Raw genomic sequence first — 18,532 nt, 5'->3', positions numbered from 1 at the left:
CACCGTAATTGCCAAGGTTCTCCCTCAATTTGTCAGCGAAAGTGGGCTGAGTGTTGGGCGAAGTGGGTGGCAGAACCAGCGCTTTGGCTGCTGTTAAGGTTCGTGGTTTTACTGTGCTGTTTAAATGGCTCGCCTTATCTATACCCCCCAATATATTTTCCCGCGTGAAACAAGAAAGCTTGGGACTCTCATTAGCACAACTCGGAGGGGCGTGCACCTGTGCTATTGTTTGCAGGGTTGAAGGGCCTTCGTCAGCAGAGCTGTTGTTAGGTTGGAGGAGGATATTCGGCAGAATTTCAACGCTTTGGATTTCAATAGGGGAGCTTTGGTGGTTACGGCGTTTGGTCATTATTGGAGGAGTAGTGCTGGTTGGGGACAGTTGACGTTTATGCGAGCTCTTCTTCTTCTCCCTGTCCATTAGATATTGTGAGAGACTGAATTCGGTTATTGGTTTAAAAGGTGCAGGGGAGGGAGGAAAGATCGATTTATTTAGCATATCTTCTTCATGGAGAGACACATTTTTAACAGGTTGTTGTAGGCCACAAGGCTTGCGAGTAGCCATGTCAGGAATGATGCAGCTATTTGCAGGAGATTTGGTTGGAGTTTCCATGATTTGCGTGTATGTGTGTCGATACTAAATTACCTCCTTTCCTGTGAATAGTTGATTTCGCCAAAGAATATGTAAAGGGCGCGCGCAGGTGTGTGTGTGTTGTATTTTAGATTTGTAATTGTTTTTTATTAAATAGAGTTCTTTGTTTTTAATTTTATTAGCTTTTTTTTTTAATAAAATTCTTTCTTATTTTTTTTAACAATAATTGCTTTACACTTTTTATAAATTAATTTGGCGGCAGGTCCGCTCCCACCAGGTCCAAGAATTGTAATGGAGATGAAGATGGGGGGGGAGACCCTCAGAATATTACCCCGAAGGCAACTTTTCCTCTGAGGGACTCTCCCATTCGAAATCCGAAAGTGGCGGGCTCCTGGTGAGAGAAACTTTCTCTTTTAATTCGTCTTTGGATGGCCGATTTGTCCCATGGTCGTCTTGGCGGGTGAGTTGGTATTATTTCCCATCAGGTGGCAACTCCTTGTGTCGGGTTGGAGGCGGGTGGCAGCACTCGTTGGGAAAAAAGGTAAACATGCAATAAATTTGACAAATTATAAGATTTTATGCATATTTAAAACATTTAGGACGTCGACTTGAGGACAACATTGGAGGGCAGTGGATTTGGCGTGAGGCAAGTGAGAAGCATCGTCGTGTGGGTGGGCATAGTGTGGCGTCTTCGTGTGAGTATATTTTGTTTTGGTTTCTTCTTCTTCTTCCGGTTGTCAATGTAGTTTTTATTTTATATTTAGGTCTAATCAGGTACAGGTGCAGGTGAGTCCAAAGGATGTCGTCAGGATGGGTAAAATATATCACAGGTGAGTATCACAGTTGGTTAGATCAGTCGGTAGTCGGCTTTGTCGTGGGAAGATATTATTTATATATTCAATTGCATGAGATGCAGGAAGAAGAAGACATGTAAACAAAGAAGATTTCTGGACAGGATTTAGGAGCATATCACAGATTGAACAGGTGAGTGAGACAAAAAGAGAAAGAAAAGAGAGGACTGGAGGTCTTGGAGCAGGTGCCATCATTGGTAGTGCAGTAAGCTACAACTGGCATCGTTCTCATTGTGGAGATTTTAAGAGATTTATAATTTCAATTTTCCTTTTTTCATTTCAGGTCCCAGGTGTTGATGGCGATGGATGGCCTTTTCGCATGTGTCCTTACATGGTCTGCGCGTTCGAGAAGAAGTTCGTCGAGTGGTGTGTGAGTTAGTTAAACTTTATTAACGGTGTCAAAATTGAATATGAAATATCCCTTCTATTTCAGGTACGAAGTGCAGAGAGTTATATTTTCGAGTGGGAGCAGGTCGCGTCATCTTTATTTTCGCATGGAGAGCAGTGGATCATGTGAGTAAGGATTTACGTATTTTCCGTGTCCATCTGTGAGTCAGGAAGAAAGTCGTCAGGTGAGTAGAGTGGTGATTTCGCCATAGCGTCGTCGTGTTATTTATCCAATTTGTTTTCAGGTACTTGTAGGAGAGAGCCCAGAGATCGTGCCAGAGATGTCCGTATGCATGGTGTAGGAGCGTGGGCTTTCCTATTGGCATCTTTTGCTGGGAGCGCGGTTCCTCCTTGTGTCGTGGAGGAGGCGGTTTGCAGCATTCATTATGGAGAGGGTAAACATGCAGGAATTTATCTAATTTGGTCTAGTCAGGTACGGATACATGTGAGTCCAGTGGATGTCGTCAGGTTGGGTAAAATTTGTCCCAGGTGAATATCACAGATAATTAGATCAGTCAGTTTTAGGTTCAATTGCATGGAGTGCATGTATAAAGGAAGACATATAAACAAAGAAGATTTCTAGACGGGATTTTAGACATATTAAAAAACAGCATTGAGCAGGTGAGTGAAAACAAAAAGTAAGACTGGAGGTCTTGGAGCGGGTGCCATCGTTGGAGGTGCAGCAAGCTTCTACTGGCATCTTTCTCTTTATGGAGATATTTTAGAAAATTATGATTTCAATTTTCCTTTTTTTTTAATTTCAGGTCCTCAGTGTCAGTGGCAGGGGAAGGCGTTTGACGGCTGGGTGTTGTTCCATGGTCCTGAGTTTATTTGCCCTTTCTCCTTACGGGTTCAGCACGTTCGTAGAGGGGTTCGTCGGGCTAGTAACGTGTTCATGTAGAGTCAACAGGTGAGTTTCATAGCTCAGCAGGGTCAGTGTTTAAAATTTTCGATTTTCAGGTTTTTTTCCGATATAAGTGAGCGTCATCAAGGAAAGAATTTTTTTGTCTGAGTGTCTGGATGAGTAGAAATGTAGCGTGGGTTGCAGCGCAGTCAGGGGATGTCCAATTTATTCGCCCCTAGGATGGACTAAATTTGGATCAGGTCGCCGGCCATTAGCATGTCCATTAGGGATACGCTACTGCCAAGAGAAGAGGCACCCTTTTCCTTGTCAACCGATTCTTCTAGAGGTAAGTCCAAGCAGATAATGATTTTATTGAGTTTTCCTAATATTAGTTTTGTAAAATTTTCCAGGTTTTTTTTTTTTTTAACCTTTTTTATTTATGTGTATTTTTTAACATTGCATGTTTGTATTATGTGGCTTTACATTGTCTGTTTTAACAGTGTCTGTGTTGTGTAAATTAATAAATAACTATTTTAACATTGTATTGTCTTTTTTAAAAAAGGAGGAGGAGGCGCGCGCTGTTTTCTGTGCGGGAAGGGGAGAAGTGTGGCGTATTACCCTAAAGGCAACTTTTTTGCCACACTTTTCCCGCTCATAGCTGGTTGGCAGCACGGCCACATTACAATTAACAGAAAAAATACTAACAAAGAAAAAATACTAAAAAACAATATTGCACGATCGATAACTCGAGTCTCCCATCTCTAGGTACGATTACCATCTCTACTACATAGCAACGCACGTGAAGCGGCGTGGGAGCAACAATTGGACTTTTAACAAAGGAAAATGGTAAGTTAACAATTTAAAAACATGAAAAATACATTAATAATTAACATTTCATTGCAGGAAAAGGACGTCAGCCATGCATACTGGCCATCTGGAGGCGGCGTCATCACCCTTCGTGGAGGCGTCATTGGAGGAAGAGGCCGGCGTCATCGTTGGAACTGGAGCTTGGCGTCGTGGATCTGCAGGTGAGTTTTTTTTCCTGGTCAAGTGGCTGCTCTTCTTCTCGCTGCTTATTAAGAAGAGGAGGGGTCAATAAATTTCGTCGAATTTCATCATTAATGGTCATTTTTTAATTTCAGCTTCTGGTGAAATTCGGCATGGCATCGGCTGCGACATCGGCGTCGGCGTCGGCAGCAGCGTCGGCAGCAGCGCCGTCTGGAAGTATATGCAGGCATTGTCGGCGCACGTAGGCAGTGGCGCGCCATGGATTACTACGAATTCCAGCGACGGCGTGCTGCACATCTTGGCTGGAGTGGCGTCAGGTAAGAGTAATTTAGAAGCTCGTCGTCAGAATGTGTATCACAGTGTCGCTTGTGTTTTCAGGTCATCTCCATTATCATGTTGTGTCCCATAAGGGGGGAGGTCAGGAGAGGAATCATCGTCATTGCGGGTAAGTCTAGATTGCATCATGCAGTGCGTTCGTCAAAATATCACAGGTTCTTTATCACATTGTTTTTGTTTCAGCTCATGGAGGAACTATGCTCGGATCAAATCCCCAGCCATCAGGAGATCCATTAGGGAGTCCGAGCCCATAAAGGACCCCTCGTCAGGATTCAGGTCGTCAGGATCGTCGCTGTCTATTGTATTTCCGGGTAAGTCTAAGGATTTCGTCAGTTTTCCGAGCATTTCTTTAATTTGTCCAATTTCTTTTTCAAGTTGGATCAATTTGTCCATCAACATGGTCTGGATTCCCCCCTCCTCCCGTCGCCCCGGTTCACGAGGGAGAATTTCTGGAGCTGCTTCTTTTGTTTTTGTAATTTCTTTAGAATTTTTGTTATTCATTTGAAATACAATATCGGGCCGCTGCTGCTGGCCAGGGGGGGCGCGGGGAAAGTAGGGCCTTTTCAGGGGGCGGGACCTTTCATGGAACATATGCCTATCCAGGCGAGGATGAGATGCAGGAGGACGACGCTGACCATGGGACCTTTCATGGAACATATGCCTATCCAGGCGAGGATGAGCTGCAGGAGGACGACGCTGACCATGGCTGAGACTAGGATGCCTCCATTTATTCATTGGCCACCGCGCCGGCCCCTCGCACTGCGCTTCTCTCATTGCCGCCCACCTTCGTTTCGCCTCTTGGTAGGCGGGGCATCCTTTATAAGCACTGATGTGCCCCCCGTTGCAGTTGCAACAACGAGCAGGGCTGTCCCGTGTCTTCGTGCATGAATAAGTTGGATGCTTCCCTGCACACTTCATGCAGTTTGGCCCCCTCCTACACCAGTCCTTGGTGTGACCAAACTGCTGGCATCTGTAGCACTGGAGCAACATCCGCGTCCAGCTTTGTCCGTTGGGGAATGCCATCCCTTTTGTATCCCCCTCCTTGCCTGTAGGTTTTTTCTTGGGATCTTGGGGCATAGCAGCGCTCTTCTCTGTCTCTATTGAGATGCGTCTGGAGTCAAGGCACTTCATTGCGACTGCGCTTTTGAAAGCAGGAGTTTTCAGGGATGGTGAAAGGGAGGGGAGAGGGGGAAAGTTTTCATCATAGCTCCCCATAGTTCCCTGCCATACATCTGTCGCTAGAAAAGTCTCTCTTAAGCCATTCAGGGGGGGATTATGTATTTGTGCCTTTGTTTGCACTGTGATAGGGCCTTCATCTAGAGAGCTAGCGACAGACTTTCTCCCATTTTCCACAATTGGCGCCAAAATCTCAACTGATTGTATATGTATTGGAGATTTATTTTTATTAGTGCGTTTAGCAGCCTCACTATGAGATACGTTAGGCGGCGAAAGGGGACGTTTACTGGCCTTCATTCTCTCCCTGTTCCTGTCATCCAGGTAGCATGAGAAGTTAAACTCCTCCGCATTAATTCTACGTCCCGTAGGTGAGGGGGGATGGATAGACTGGTTGAGCTCGGCAAGGCTCTCATAGAAGGGTGTTTTGGGAACATTGCACTCACCTTTCATGGTGGTGAAATTGCCCTTGATGAAGCAGGATGGGGCAGCAGTAGACGTCAGTGGCTTTTCAATCTCCATATCTCCTCTCCACGTTGCCTTACAGGTGTCTCTATTGTCAGGTCAAAATATTGCGTGGGTGCCGCCAAAATTTGTAAAAGATGCGCACAGTTTTTTAACCTTTTTTATTTATGTGTTTTATTTAACATTGCATGTTTGTGTTATGTGGCTTTACATTGTCTGTTTTAACAGTGTATGTGTTGTGTAAATTAATAAATAACTATTTTAACATTGTATTGTCTTTTTAAAAAAGGAGGAGGAGGCGCGCGCTGTTTTCTGTGCGGGAAGGGGAAGAGTGTGGCGTATTACCCTAAAGGCAACTTTTTTGCCACACTTTTCCCGCTCATAGCTGGTTGGCAGCACGGCCACCTTACAATTAACAGAAAAAATACTAACAAAGAAAAAAAATACTAAAAACAATATTGCACGATCGATAACTCGAGTCTCCCATCTCTAGATACGATTACCATCTCTACTACATAGCAACGCACGTGAAGCGGCGTGGGAGCAACAATTGGACTTTTAACAAAGGAAAATGGTAAGTTAACAATTAAAAAACATGAAAAATACATTAATGATTAACATTTCATTGCAGGAAAAGGACGTCAGCCATGCATACTGGCCATCTGGAGGCGGCGTCATCACCCTTCGTGGAGGCGTCATTGGAGGAAGAGGCCGGCGTCATCGTTGGAACTGGAGCTTGGCGTCGTGGATCTGCAGGTGAGTTTTTTTCCTGGTCAAGTGGCTGCTCTTCTTCTCGCTGCTTATTAAGAAGAGGAGGGGTCAATAAATTTCGTCGAATTTCATCATTAATGGTCATTTTTTAATTTCAGCTTCTGGTGAAATTCGGCATGGCATCGGCTGCGACATCGGCGTCGGCGTCGGCGGCAGCGTCGTCTGGAAGTATATGCAGGCATTGTCGGCGCACGTAGGCAGTGGCGCGCCATGGATTACTACGAATTCCAGCGACGGCGTGCTGCACATCTTGGCTGGAGTGGCGTCAGGTAAGAGTAATTTAGAAGCTCGTCGTCAGAATGTGTATCACAGTGTCGCTTGTGTTTTCAGGTCAACTCCATTATCATGTTGTGTCCCATAAGGGGGGAGGTCAGGAGAGGAATCATCGTCATTGCGGGTAAGTCTAGATTGCATCATGCAGTGCGTTCGTCAAAAATATCACAGGTTCTTTATCACATTGTTTTTGTTTCAGCTCATGGAGGAACTATGCTCGGATCAAATCCCCAGCCATCAGGAGATCCATTAGGGAGTCCGAGCCCATAAAGGACCCCTCGTCAGGATTCAGGTCGTCAGGATCGTCGCTGTCTATTGTATTTCCGGGTAAGTCTAAGGATTTCGTCAGTTTTCCGAGCATTTCTTTAATTTGTCCAATTTCTTTTTCAAGTTGGATCAATTTGTCCATCAACATGGTCTGGATTCCCCCCTCCTCCCGTCGCCCCGGTTCACGAGGGAGAATTTCTGGAGCTGCTTCTTTTGTTTTTGTAATTTCTTTAGAATTTTTGTTATTCATTTGAAATACAATATCGGGCCGCTGCTGCTGGCCAGGGGGGGCGCGGGGAAAGTAGGGCCTTTTCAGGGGGCGGGACCTTTCATGGGACATATGCCTATCCAGGCGAGGATGAGATGCAGGAGGACGACGCTGACCATGGGACCTTTCATGGAACATATGCCTATCCAGGCGAGGATGAGATGGAGGAGGACGACGCTGACCATGGCTGAGACTAGGATGCCTCCATTTATTCATTGGCCACCGCGCCGGCCCCTCGCACTGCGCTTCTCTCATATCCGCCCACCTTCGTTTCGCCTCTTGGTAGGCGGGGCATCCTTTATAAGCACTGATGTGCCCCCCGTTGCAGTTGCAACAACGAGCAGGGCTGTCCCGTGTCTTCGTGCATGAATAAGTTGGATGCTTCCCTGCACACTTCATGCAGTTTGGCCCCCTCCTACACCAGTCCTTGGTGTGACCAAACTGCTGGCATCTGTAGCACTGGAGCAGCATCCGCGTCCAGCTTTGTCCGTTGGGGAAAGCCATCCCTTTTGTATCCCCCTCCTTGCCTGTAGGTTTTTTCTTGGGATCTTGGGGCATAGCAGCGCTCTTCTCTGTCTCTATTGAGATGCGTCTGGAGTCAAGGCACTTCATTGCGACTGCGCTTTTGAAAGCAGGAGTTTTCAGGGATGGTGAAAGGGAGGGGAGAGGGGGAAAGTTTTCATCATAGCTCCCCATAGTTCCCTGCCATACATCTGTCGCTAGAAAAGTCTCTCTTAAGCCATTCAGGGGGGGATTATGTATTTGTGCCTTTGTTTGCACTGTGATAGGGCCTTCATCTAGAGAGCTAGCGACAGACTTTCTCCCATTTTCCACAATTGGCGCCAAAATCTCAACTGATTGTATATGTATTGGAGATTTATTTTTATTAGTGCGTTTAGCAGCCTCACTATGAGATACGTTAGGCGGCGAAAGGGGACGTTTACTGGCCTTCATTCTCTCCCTGTTCCTGTCATCCAGGTAGCATGAGAAGTTAAACTCCTCCGCATTAATTCTACGTCCCGTAGGTGAGGGGGGATGGATAGACTGGTTGAGCTCGGCAAGGCTCTCATAGAAGGGTGTTTTGGGAACATTGCACTCACCTTTCATGGTGGTGAAATTGCCCTTGATGAAGCAGGATGGGGCAGCAGTAGACGTCAGTGGCTTTTCAATCTCCATATCTCCTCTCCACGTTGCCTTACAGGTGTCTCTATTGTCAGGTCAAAATATTGCGTGGGTGCCGCCAAAATTTGTAAAAGATGCGCACAGTTTTTTAACCTTTTTTATTTATGTGTTTTATTTAACATTGCATGTTTGTGTTATGTGGCTTTACATTGTCTGTTTTAACAGTGTATGTGTTGTGTAAATTAATAAATAACTATTTTAACATTGTATTGTCTTTTTAAAAAAGGAGGAGGAGGCGCGCGCTTTTTTCTGTGCGGGAAGGGGAGAAGTGTGGCGTATTACCCTAAAGGCAACTTTTTTGCCACACTTTTCCCGCTCATAGCTGGTTGGCAGCACGGCCACATTACAATTAACAGAAAAAATACTAACAAAGAAAAAATACTAAAAACAATATTGCACGATCGATAACTCGAGTCTCCCATCTCTAGATACGATTACCATCTCTACTACATAGCAACGCACGTGAAGCGGCGTGGGAGCAACAATTGGACTTTTAACAAAGGAAAATGGTAAGTTAACAATTAAAAAACATGAAAAATACATTAATGATTAACATTTCATTGCAGGAAAAGGACGTCAGCCATGCATACTGGCCATCTGGAGGCGGCGTCATCACCCTTCGTGGAGGCGTCATTGGAGGAAGAGGCCGGCGTCATCGTTGGAACTGGAGCTTGGCGTCGTGGATCTGCAGGTGAGTTTTTTTCCTGGTCAAGTGGCTGCTCTTCTTCTCGCTGCTTATTAAGAAGAGGAGGGGTCAATAAATTTCGTCGAATTTCATCATTAATGGTCATTTTTTAATTTCAGCTTCTGGTGAAATTCGGCATGGCATCGGCTGCGACATCGGCGTCGGCGTCGGCAGCAGCGTCGGCAGCAGCGCCGTCTGGAGGTGTATGCAGGCATTGTCGGCGCACGTAGGCAGTGGCGCGCCATGGATTACTACGAATTCCAGCGACGGCGTGCTGCACATCTTGGCTGGAGTGGCGTCAGGTAAGAGCAATTTGGAAGCTCGTCGTCAGAATGTGTATCACAGTGTCGCTTGTGTTTTCAGGTCATCTCCATTATCATGTTGTGTCCCATAAGGGGGGAGGTCAGGAGAGGAATCATCGTCATTGCGGGTAAGTCTAGATTGCATCATGCAGTGCGTTCGTCAAAAATATCACAGGTTTTATATCACATTGTTTTTTGTTTCAGCTCATGGAGGAACTATGCTCGGATCAAATCCCCAGCCATCAGGAGATCCATTAGGGAGTCCGAGCCCATAAAGGACTCCTCGTCAGGATTCAGGTCGTCAGGATCGTCGCTGTCTATTGTATTTCCGGGTAAGTCTAAGGATTTCGTCAGTTTTCCGAGCATTTCTTTAATTTGTCCAATTTCTTTTTCAAGTTGGATCAATTTGTCCATCAACATGGTCTGGATTCCCCCCTCCTCCCGTCTCCCCGGTTCACGAGGGAGAATTTCTGGAGCTGCTTCTTTTGTTTTTGTAATTTCTTTGGAATTTTTGTTATTCATTTGAAATACAATATCGGGCCGCTGCTGCTGGCCAGGGGGGGCGCGGGGAAAGTAGGGCCTTTTCAGGGGGCGGGACCTTTCATGGGACATATGCCTATCCAGGCGAGGATGAGATGCAGGAGGACGACGCTGACCATGGGACCTTTCATGGAACATATGCCTATCCAGGCGAGGATGAGATGGAGGAGGACGACGCTGACCATGGCTGAGACTAGGATGCCTCCATTTATTCATTGGCCACCGCGCCGGCCCCTCGCACTGCGCTTCTCTCATATCCGCCCACCTTCGTTTCGCCTCTTGGTAGGCGGGGCATCCTTTATAAGCACTGATGTGCCCCCCGTTGCAGTTGCAACAACGAGCAGGGCTGTCCCGTGTCTTCGTGCATGAATAAGTTGGATGCTTCCCTGCACATTTCATACAGTTTGGCCCCCTCCTACACCAGTCCTTGGTGTGACCAAACTGTTGGCATCTGTAGCACTGGAGCAGCATCCGCGTCCAGCTTTGTCCGTTGGGGAAAGCCATCCCTTTTGTATCCCCCTCCTTGCCTGTAGGTTTTTTCTTGGGATCTTGGGGCATAGCAGCGCTTTTCTCTGTCTCTATTGAGATGCGTCTGGAGTCAAGGCACTTCATTGCGACTGCGCTTTTGAAAGCAGGAGTTTTCAGGGATGGTGAAAGGGTGGGGAGAGGGGGAAAGTTTTCATCATAGCTCCCCATAATTCCCTGCCATACATCTGTCGCTGGAAAAGTCTCTCTTAAGCCATTCAGGGGGGGTTTATGTATTTGTGCTTTTGTTTGCACTGTGATAGGGCCTTCATCTAGCGAGCTAGCGACAGACTTTCTCCCATTTTCCACAATTGGCGCCAAAATCTCAACTGATTGTATATGTATTGGAGATTTATTTTTATTAGTGCGTTTAGCAGCCTCACTATGAGATACGTTAGGCGGCGAAAGGGGACGTTTACTGGCCTTCATTCTCTCCCTGTTCCTGTCATCCAGGTAGCATGAGAAGTTAAACTCCTCCGCATTAATTCTACGTCCCGTAGGTGAGGGGGGATGGATAGACTGGTTGAGCTCGGCAAGGCTCTCATAGAAGGGTGTTTTGGGAACATTGCACTCACCTTTCATGGTGGTGAAATTGCCCTTGATGAAGCAGGATGGGGCAGCAGTAGACGTCAGTGGCTTTTCAATCTCCATATCTCCTCTCCACGTTGCCTTACAGGTGTCTCTATTGTCAGGTCAAAATATTGCGTGGGTGCCGCCAAAATTTGTAAAAGATGCGCACAGTTTTTTAACCTTTTTTATTTATGTGTTTTATTTAACATTGCATGTTTGTGTTATGTGGCTTTACATTGTCTGTTTTAACAGTGTATGTGTTGTGTAAATTAATAAATAACTATTTTAACATTGTATTGTCTTTTTAAAAAAGGAGGAGGAGGCGCGCGCTGTTTTCTGTGCGGGAAGGGGAAGAGTGTGGCGTATTACCCTAAAGGCAACTTTTTTGCCACACTTTTCCCGCTCATAGCTGGTTGGCAGCACGGCCACCTTACAATTAACAGAAAAAATACTAACAAAGAAAAAAAATACTAAAAACAATATTGCACGATCGATAACTCGAGTCTCCCATCTCTAGATACGATTACCATCTCTACTACATAGCAACGCACGTGAAGCGGCGTGGGAGCAACAATTGGACTTTTAACAAAGGAAAATGGTAAGTTAACAATTAAAAAACATGAAAAATACATTAATGATTAACATTTCATTGCAGGAAAAGGACGTCAGCCATGCATACTGGCCATCTGGAGGCGGCGTCATCACCCTTCGTGGAGGCGTCATTGGAGGAAGAGGCCGGCGTCATCGTTGGAACTGGAGCTTGGCGTCGTGGATCTGCAGGTGAGTTTTTTTCCTGGTCAAGTGGCTGCTCTTCTTCTCGCTGCTTATTAAGAAGAGGAGGGGTCAATAAATTTCGTCGAATTTCATCATTAATGGTCATTTTTTAATTTCAGCTTCTGGTGAAATTCGGCATGGCATCGGCTGCGACATCGGCGTCGGCGTCGGCGGCAGCGTCGTCTGGAAGTATATGCAGGCATTGTCGGCGCACGTAGGCAGTGGCGCGCCATGGATTACTACGAATTCCAGCGACGGCGTGCTGCACATCTTGGCTGGAGTGGCGTCAGGTAAGAGTAATTTAGAAGCTCGTCGTCAGAATGTGTATCACAGTGTCGCTTGTGTTTTCAGGTCATCTCCATTATCATGTTGTGTCCCATAAGGGGGGAGGTCAGGAGAGGAATCATCGTCATTGCGGGTAAGTCTAGATTGCATCATGCAGTGCGTTCGTCAAAAATATCACAGGTTCTTTATCACATTGTTTTTGTTTCAGCTCATGGAGGAACTATGCTCGGATCAAATCCCCAGCCATCAGGAGATCCATTAGGGAGTCCGAGCCCATAAAGGACCCCTCGTCAGGATTCAGGTCGTCAGGATCGTCGCTGTCTATTGTATTTCCGGGTAAGTCTAAGGATTTCGTCAGTTTTCCGAGCATTTCTTTAATTTGTCCAATTTCTTTTTCAAGTTGGATCAATTTGTCCATCAACATGGTCTGGATTCCCCCCTCCTCCCGTCGCCCCGGTTCACGAGGGAGAATTTCTGGAGCTGCTTCTTTTGTTTTTGTAATTTCTTTAGAATTTTTGTTATTCATTTGAAATACAATATCGGGCCGCTGCTGCTGGCCAGGGGGGGCGCGGGGAAAGTAGGGCCTTTTCAGGGGGCGGGACCTTTCATGGGACATATGCCTATCCAGGCGAGGATGAGATGCAGGAGGACGACGCTGACCATGGGACCTTTCATGGAACATATGCCTATCCAGGCGAGGATGAGATGGAGGAGGACGACGCTGACCATGGCTGAGACTAGGATGCCTCCATTTATTCATTGGCCACCGCGCCGGCCCCTCGCACTGCGCTTCTCTCATATCCGCCCACCTTCGTTTCGCCTCTTGGTAGGCGGGGCATCCTTTATAAGCACTGATGTGCCCCCCGTTGCAGTTGCAACAACGAGCAGGGCTGTCCCGTGTCTTCGTGCATGAATAAGTTGGATGCTTCCCTGCACATTTCATACAGTTTGGCCCCCTCCTACACCAGTCCTTGGTGTGACCAAACTGTTGGCATCTGTAGCACTGGAGCAGCATCCGCGTCCAGCTTTGTCCGTTGGGGAAAGCCATCCCTTTTGTATCCCCCTCCTTGCCTGTAGGTTTTTTCTTGGGATCTTGGGGCATAGCAGCGCTTTTCTCTGTCTCTATTGAGATGCGTCTGGAGTCAAGGCACTTCATTGCGACTGCGCTTTTGAAAGCAGGAGTTTTCAGGGATGGTGAAAGGGAGGGGAGAGGGGGAAAGTTTTCATCATAGCTCCCCATAGTTCCCTGCCATACATCTGTCGCTAGAAAAGTCTCTCTTAAGCCATTCAGGGGGGGATTATGTATTTGTGCCTTTGTTTGCACTGTGATAGGGCCTTCATCTAGAGAGCTAGCGACAGACTTTCTCCCATTTTCCACAATTGGCGCCAAAATCTCAACTGATTGTATATGTATTGGAGATTTATTTTTATTAGTGCGTTTAGCAGCCTCACTATGAGATACGTTAGGCGGCGAAAGGGGACGTTTACTGGCCTTCATTCTCTCCCTGTTCCTGTCATCCAGGTAGCATGAGAAGTTAAACTCCTCCGCATTAATTCTACGTCCCGTAGGTGAGGGGGGATGGATAGACTGGTTGAGCTCGGCAAGGCTCTCATAGAAGGGTGTTTTGGGAACATTGCACTCACCTTTCATGGTGGTGAAATTGCCCTTGATGAAGCAGGATGGGGCAGCAGTAGACGTCAGTGGCTTTTCAATCTCCATATCTCCTCTCCACGTTGCCTTACAGGTGTCTCTATTGTCAGGTCAAAATATTGCGTGGGTGCCGCCAAAATTTGTAAAAGATGCGCACAGTTTTTTAACCTTTTTTATTTATGTGTTTTATTTAACATTGCATGTTTGTGTTATGTGGCTTTACATTGTCTGTTTTAACAGTGTATGTGTTGTGTAAATTAATAAATAACTATTTTAACATTGTATTGTCTTTTTAAAAAAGGAGGAGGAGGCGCGCGCTGTTTTCTGTGCGGGAAGGGGAAGAGTGTGGCGTATTACCCTAAAGGCAACTTTTTTGCCACACTTTTCCCGCTCATAGCTGGTTGGCAGCACGGCCACCTTACAATTAACAGAAAAAATACTAACAAAGAAAAAAAATACTAAAAACAATATTGCACGATCGATAACTCGAGTCTCCCATCTCTAGATACGATTACCATCTCTACTACATAGCAACGCACGTGAAGCGGCGTGGGAGCAACAATTGGACTTTTAACAAAGGAAAATGGTAAGTTAACAATTAAAAAACATGAAAAATACATTAATGATTAACATTTCATTGCAGGAAAAGGACGTCAGCCATGCATACTGGCCATCTGGAGGCGGCGTCATCACCCTTCGTGGAGGCGTCATTGGAGGAAGAGGCCGGCGTCATCGTTGGAACTGGAGCTTGGCGTCGTGGATCTGCAGGTGAGTTTTTTTCCTGGTCAAGTGGCTGCTCTTCTTCTCGCTGCTTATTAAGAAGAGGAGGGGTCAATAAATTTCGTCGAATTTCATCATTAATGGTCATTTTTTAATTTCAGCTTCTGGTGAAATTCGGCATGGCATCGGCTGCGACATCGGCGTCGGCGTCGGCGGCAGCGTCGTCTGGAAGTATATGCAGGCATTGTCGGCGCACGTAGGCAGTGGCGCGCCATGGATTACTACGAATTCCAGCGACGGCGTGCTGCACATCTTGGCTGGAGTGGCGTCAGGTAAGAGTAATTTAGAAGCTCGTCGTCAGAATGTGTATCACAGTGTCGCTTGTGTTTTCAGGTCATCTCCATTATCATGTTGTGTCCCATAAGGGGGGAGGTCAGGAGAGGAATCATCGTCATTGCGGGTAAGTCTAGATTGCATCATGCAGTGCGTTCGTCAAAAATATCACAGGTTCTTTATCACATTGTTTTTGTTTCAGCTCATGGAGGAACTATGCTCGGATCAAATCCCCAGCCATCAGGAGATCCATTAGGGAGTCCGAGCCCATAAAGGACCCCTCGTCAGGATTCAGGTCGTCAGGATCGTCGCTGTCTATTGTATTTCCGGGTAAGTCTAAGGATTTCGTCAGTTTTCCGAGCATTTCTTTAATTTGTCCAATTTCTTTTTCAAGTTGGATCAATTTGTCCATCAACATGGTCTGGATTCCCCCCTCCTCCCGTCGCCCCGGTTCACGAGGGAGAATTTCTGGAGCTGCTTCTTTTGTTTTTGTAATTTCTTTAGAATTTTTGTTATTCATTTGAAATACAATATCGGGCCGCTGCTGCTGGCCAGGGGGGGCGCGGGGAAAGTAGGGCCTTTTCAGGGGGCGGGACCTTTCATGGGACATATGCCTATCCAGGCGAGGATGAGATGCAGGAGGACGACGCTGACCATGGGACCTTTCATGGAACATATGCCTATCCAGGCGAGGATGAGATGGAGGAGGACGACGCTGACCATGGCTGAGACTAGGATGCCTCCATTTATTCATTGGCCACCGCGCCGGCCCCTCGCACTGCGCTTCTCTCATATCCGCCCACCTTCGTTTCGCCTCTTGGTAGGCGGGGCATCCTTTATAAGCACTGATGTGCCCCCCGTTGCAGTTGCAACAACGAGCAGGGCTGTCCCGTGTCTTCGTGCATGAATAAGTTGGATGCTTCCCTGCACACTTCATACAGTTTGGCCCCCTCCTACACCAGTCCTTGGTGTGACCAAACTGTTGGCATCTGTAGCACTGGAGCAGCATCCGCGTCCAGCTTTGTCCGTTGGGGAAAGCCATCCCTTTTGTATCCCCCTCCTTGCCTGTAGGTTTTTTCTTGGGATCTTGGGGCATAGCAGCGCTTTTCTCTGTCTCTATTGAGATGCGTCTGGAGTCAAGGCACTTCATTGCGACTGCGCTTTTGAAAGCAGGAGTTTTCAGGGATGGTGAAAGGGAGGGGAGAGGGGGAAAGTTTTCATCATAGCTCCCCATAGTTCCCTGCCATACATCTGTCGCTAGAAAAGTCTCTCTTAAGCCATTCAGGGGGGGATTATGTATTTGTGCCTTTGTTTGCACTGTGATAGGGCCTTCATCTAGAGAGCTAGCGACAGACTTTCTCCCATTTTCCACAATTGGCGCCAAAATCTCAACTGATTGTATATGTATTGGAGATTTATTTTTATTAGTGCGTTTAGCAGCCTCACTATGAGATACGTTAGGCGGCGAAAGGGGACGTTTACTGGCCTTCATTCTCTCCCTGTTCCTGTCATCCAGGTAGCATGAGAAGTTAAACTCCTCCGCATTAATTCTACGTCCCGTAGGTGAGGGGGGATGGATAGACTGGTTGAGCTCGGCAAGGCTCTCATAGAAGGGTGTTTTGGGAACATTGCACTCACCTTTCATGGTGGTGAAATTGCCCTTGATGAAGCAGGATGGGGCAGCAGTAGACGTCAGTGGCTTTTCAATCTCCATATCTCCTCTCCACGTTGCCTTACAGGTGTCTCTATTGTCAGGTCAAAATATTGCGTGGGTGCCGCCAAAATTTGTAAAAGATGCGCACAGTTTTTTAACCTTTTTTATTTATGTGTTTTATTTAACATTGCATGTTTGTGTTATGTGGCTTTACATTGTCTGTTTTAACAGTGTATGTGTTGTGTAAATTAATAAATAACTATTTTAACATTGTATTGTCTTTTTAAAAAAGGAGGAGGAGGCGCGCGCTGTTTTCTGTGCGGGAAGGGGAAGAGTGTGGCGTATTACCCTAAAGGCAACTTTTTTGCCACACTTTTCCCGCTCATAGCTGGTTGGCAGCACGGCCACCTTACAATTAACAGAAAAAATACTAACAAAGAAAAAATACTAAAAACAATATTGCACGATCGATAACTCGAGTCTCCCATCTCTAGATACGATTACCATCTCTACTACATAGCAACGCACGTGAAGCGGCGTGGGAGCAACAATTGGACTTTTAACAAAGGAAAATGGTAAGTTAACAATTAAAAAACATGAAAAATACATTAATGATTAACATTTCATTGCAGGAAAAGGACGTCAGCCATGCATACTGGCCATCTGGAGGCGGCGTCATCACCCTTCGTGGAGGCGTCATTGGAGGAAGAGGCCGGCGTCATCGTTGGAACTGGAGCTTGGCGTCGTGGATCTGCAGGTGAGTTTTTTTCCTGGTCAAGTGGCTGCTCTTCTTCTCGCTGCTTATTAAGAAGAGGAGGGGTCAATAAATTTCGTCGAATTTCATCATTAATGGTCATTTTTTAATTTCAGCTTCTGGTGAAATTCGGCATGGCATCGGCTGCGACATCGGCGTCGGCGTCGGCGGCAGCGTCGGCAGCAGCGCCGTCTGGAAGTATATGCAGGCATTGTCGGCGCACGTAGGCAGTGGCGCGCCATGGATTACTACGAATTCCAGCGACGGCGTGCTGCACATCTTGGCTGGAGTGGCGTCAGGTAAGAGTAATTTAGAAGCTCGTCGTCAGAATGTGTATCACAGTGTCGCTTGTGTTTTCAGGTCATCTCCATTATCATGTTGTGTCCCATAAGGGGGGAGGTCAGGAGAGGAATCATCGTCATTGCGGGTAAGTCTAGATTGCATCATGCAGTGCGTTCGTCAAAAATATCACAGGTTCTTTATCACATTGTTTTTGTTTCAGCTCATGGAGGAACTATGCTCGGATCAAATCCCCAGCCATCAGGAGATCCATTAGGGAGTCCGAGCCCATAAAGGACCCCTCGTCAGGATTCAGGTCGTCAGGATCGTCGCTGTCTATTGTATTTCCGGGTAAGTCTAAGGATTTCGTCAGTTTTCCGAGCATTTCTTTAATTTGTCCAATTTCTTTTTCAAGTTGGATCAATTTGTCCATCAACATGGTCTGGATTCCCCCCTCCTCCCGTCGCCCCGGTTCACGAGGGAGAATTTCTGGAGCTGCTTCTTTTGTTTTTGTAATTTCTTTAGAATTTTTGTTATTCATTTGAAATACAATATCGGGCCGCTGCTGCTGGCCAGGGGGGGCGCGGGGAAAGTAGGGCCTTTTCAGGGGGCGGGACCTTTCATGGGACATATGCCTATCCAGGCGAGGATGAGATGCAGGAGGACGACGCTGACCATGGGACCTTTCATGGAACATATGCCTATCCAGGCGAGGATGAGATGGAGGAGGACGACGCTGACCATGGCTGAGACTAGGATGCCTCCATTTATTCATTGGCCACCGCGCCGGCCCCTCGCACTGCGCTTCTCTCATATCCGCCCACCTTCGTTTCGCCTCTTGGTAGGCGGGGCATCCTTTATAAGCACTGATGTGCCCCCCGTTGCAGTTGCAACAACGAGCAGGGCTGTCCCGTGTCTTCGTGCATGAATAAGTTGGATGCTTCCCTGCACACTTCATGCAGTTTGGCCCCCTCCTACACCAGTCCTTGGTGTGACCAAACTGTTGGCATCTGTAGCACTGGAGCAGCATCCGCGTCCAGCTTTGT

The 18,532-nt window shown here is 46.8% G+C and overlaps 1 protein-coding gene and 1 long non-coding RNA gene across 2 annotated transcripts; both read left to right on the top strand.

The window, feature by feature from the left end:
- The first annotated feature begins 880 nt into the window (after nucleotides 1-880).
- On the top strand, nucleotides 881-3,213 carry LOC116654742. Its single transcript, XR_006507307.1, has 10 exons — nucleotides 881-1,130; nucleotides 1,189-1,284; nucleotides 1,354-1,419; nucleotides 1,506-1,573; nucleotides 1,724-1,810; nucleotides 1,874-2,012; nucleotides 2,073-2,448; nucleotides 2,592-2,737; nucleotides 2,788-3,017; nucleotides 3,082-3,213. It is a non-coding gene; the product is annotated as an uncharacterized LOC116654742 (long non-coding RNA).
- A 223-nt stretch (nucleotides 3,214-3,436) lies between these two features.
- On the top strand, nucleotides 3,437-18,411 carry LOC26514394. Its single transcript, XM_044715799.1, has 36 exons — nucleotides 3,437-3,517; nucleotides 3,575-3,699; nucleotides 3,814-3,996; nucleotides 4,058-4,124; nucleotides 4,199-4,326; nucleotides 4,391-4,487; nucleotides 6,147-6,227; nucleotides 6,285-6,409; nucleotides 6,523-6,693; nucleotides 6,755-6,821; nucleotides 6,897-7,024; nucleotides 7,089-7,185; nucleotides 8,843-8,923; nucleotides 8,981-9,105; nucleotides 9,219-9,401; nucleotides 9,463-9,529; nucleotides 9,606-9,733; nucleotides 9,798-9,894; nucleotides 11,554-11,634; nucleotides 11,692-11,816; nucleotides 11,930-12,100; nucleotides 12,162-12,228; nucleotides 12,304-12,431; nucleotides 12,496-12,592; nucleotides 14,252-14,332; nucleotides 14,390-14,514; nucleotides 14,628-14,798; nucleotides 14,860-14,926; nucleotides 15,002-15,129; nucleotides 15,194-15,290; nucleotides 16,948-17,028; nucleotides 17,086-17,210; nucleotides 17,324-17,506; nucleotides 17,568-17,634; nucleotides 17,710-17,837; nucleotides 17,902-18,411. The coding sequence occupies exons 2-36, from the start codon at nucleotides 3,591-3,593 to the stop codon at nucleotides 18,000-18,002; spliced, it is 3,957 nt and encodes a 1,318-aa protein (XP_044571734.1). The 5' UTR covers nucleotides 3,437-3,517; nucleotides 3,575-3,590; the 3' UTR covers nucleotides 18,003-18,411.
- The last annotated feature ends 121 nt before the right edge of the window (nucleotides 18,412-18,532 follow it).

The sequence above is a fragment of the Drosophila ananassae genome, chromosome 3L (assembly GCF_017639315.1).
Source record: "Drosophila ananassae strain 14024-0371.13 chromosome 3L, ASM1763931v2, whole genome shotgun sequence".
Lineage (NCBI taxonomy): Eukaryota > Metazoa > Arthropoda > Insecta > Diptera > Drosophilidae > Drosophila > Drosophila ananassae.
Note: the sequence above shows the minus strand (reverse complement) of the source record. Positions and strands in the feature narration are given on the sequence as shown.

Bases quoted from the DNA above. Each gene is read 5' to 3' on its own strand.
- LOC26514394 (XM_044715799.1), top strand. From the start codon at position 3,591: ATGCATACTGGCCATCTGGAGGCGGCGTCATCACCCTTCGTGGAGGCG. The intron at 4,488-6,146 runs GTAATTTCTTTA...TCCCATCTCTAG, and splicing joins GAGCTGCTTCTTTTGTTTTT to ATACGATTACCATCTCTACT. The intron at 12,432-12,495 runs GTAAGTCTAAGG...TTCTTTTTCAAG, and splicing joins GCTGTCTATTGTATTTCCGG to TTGGATCAATTTGTCCATCA.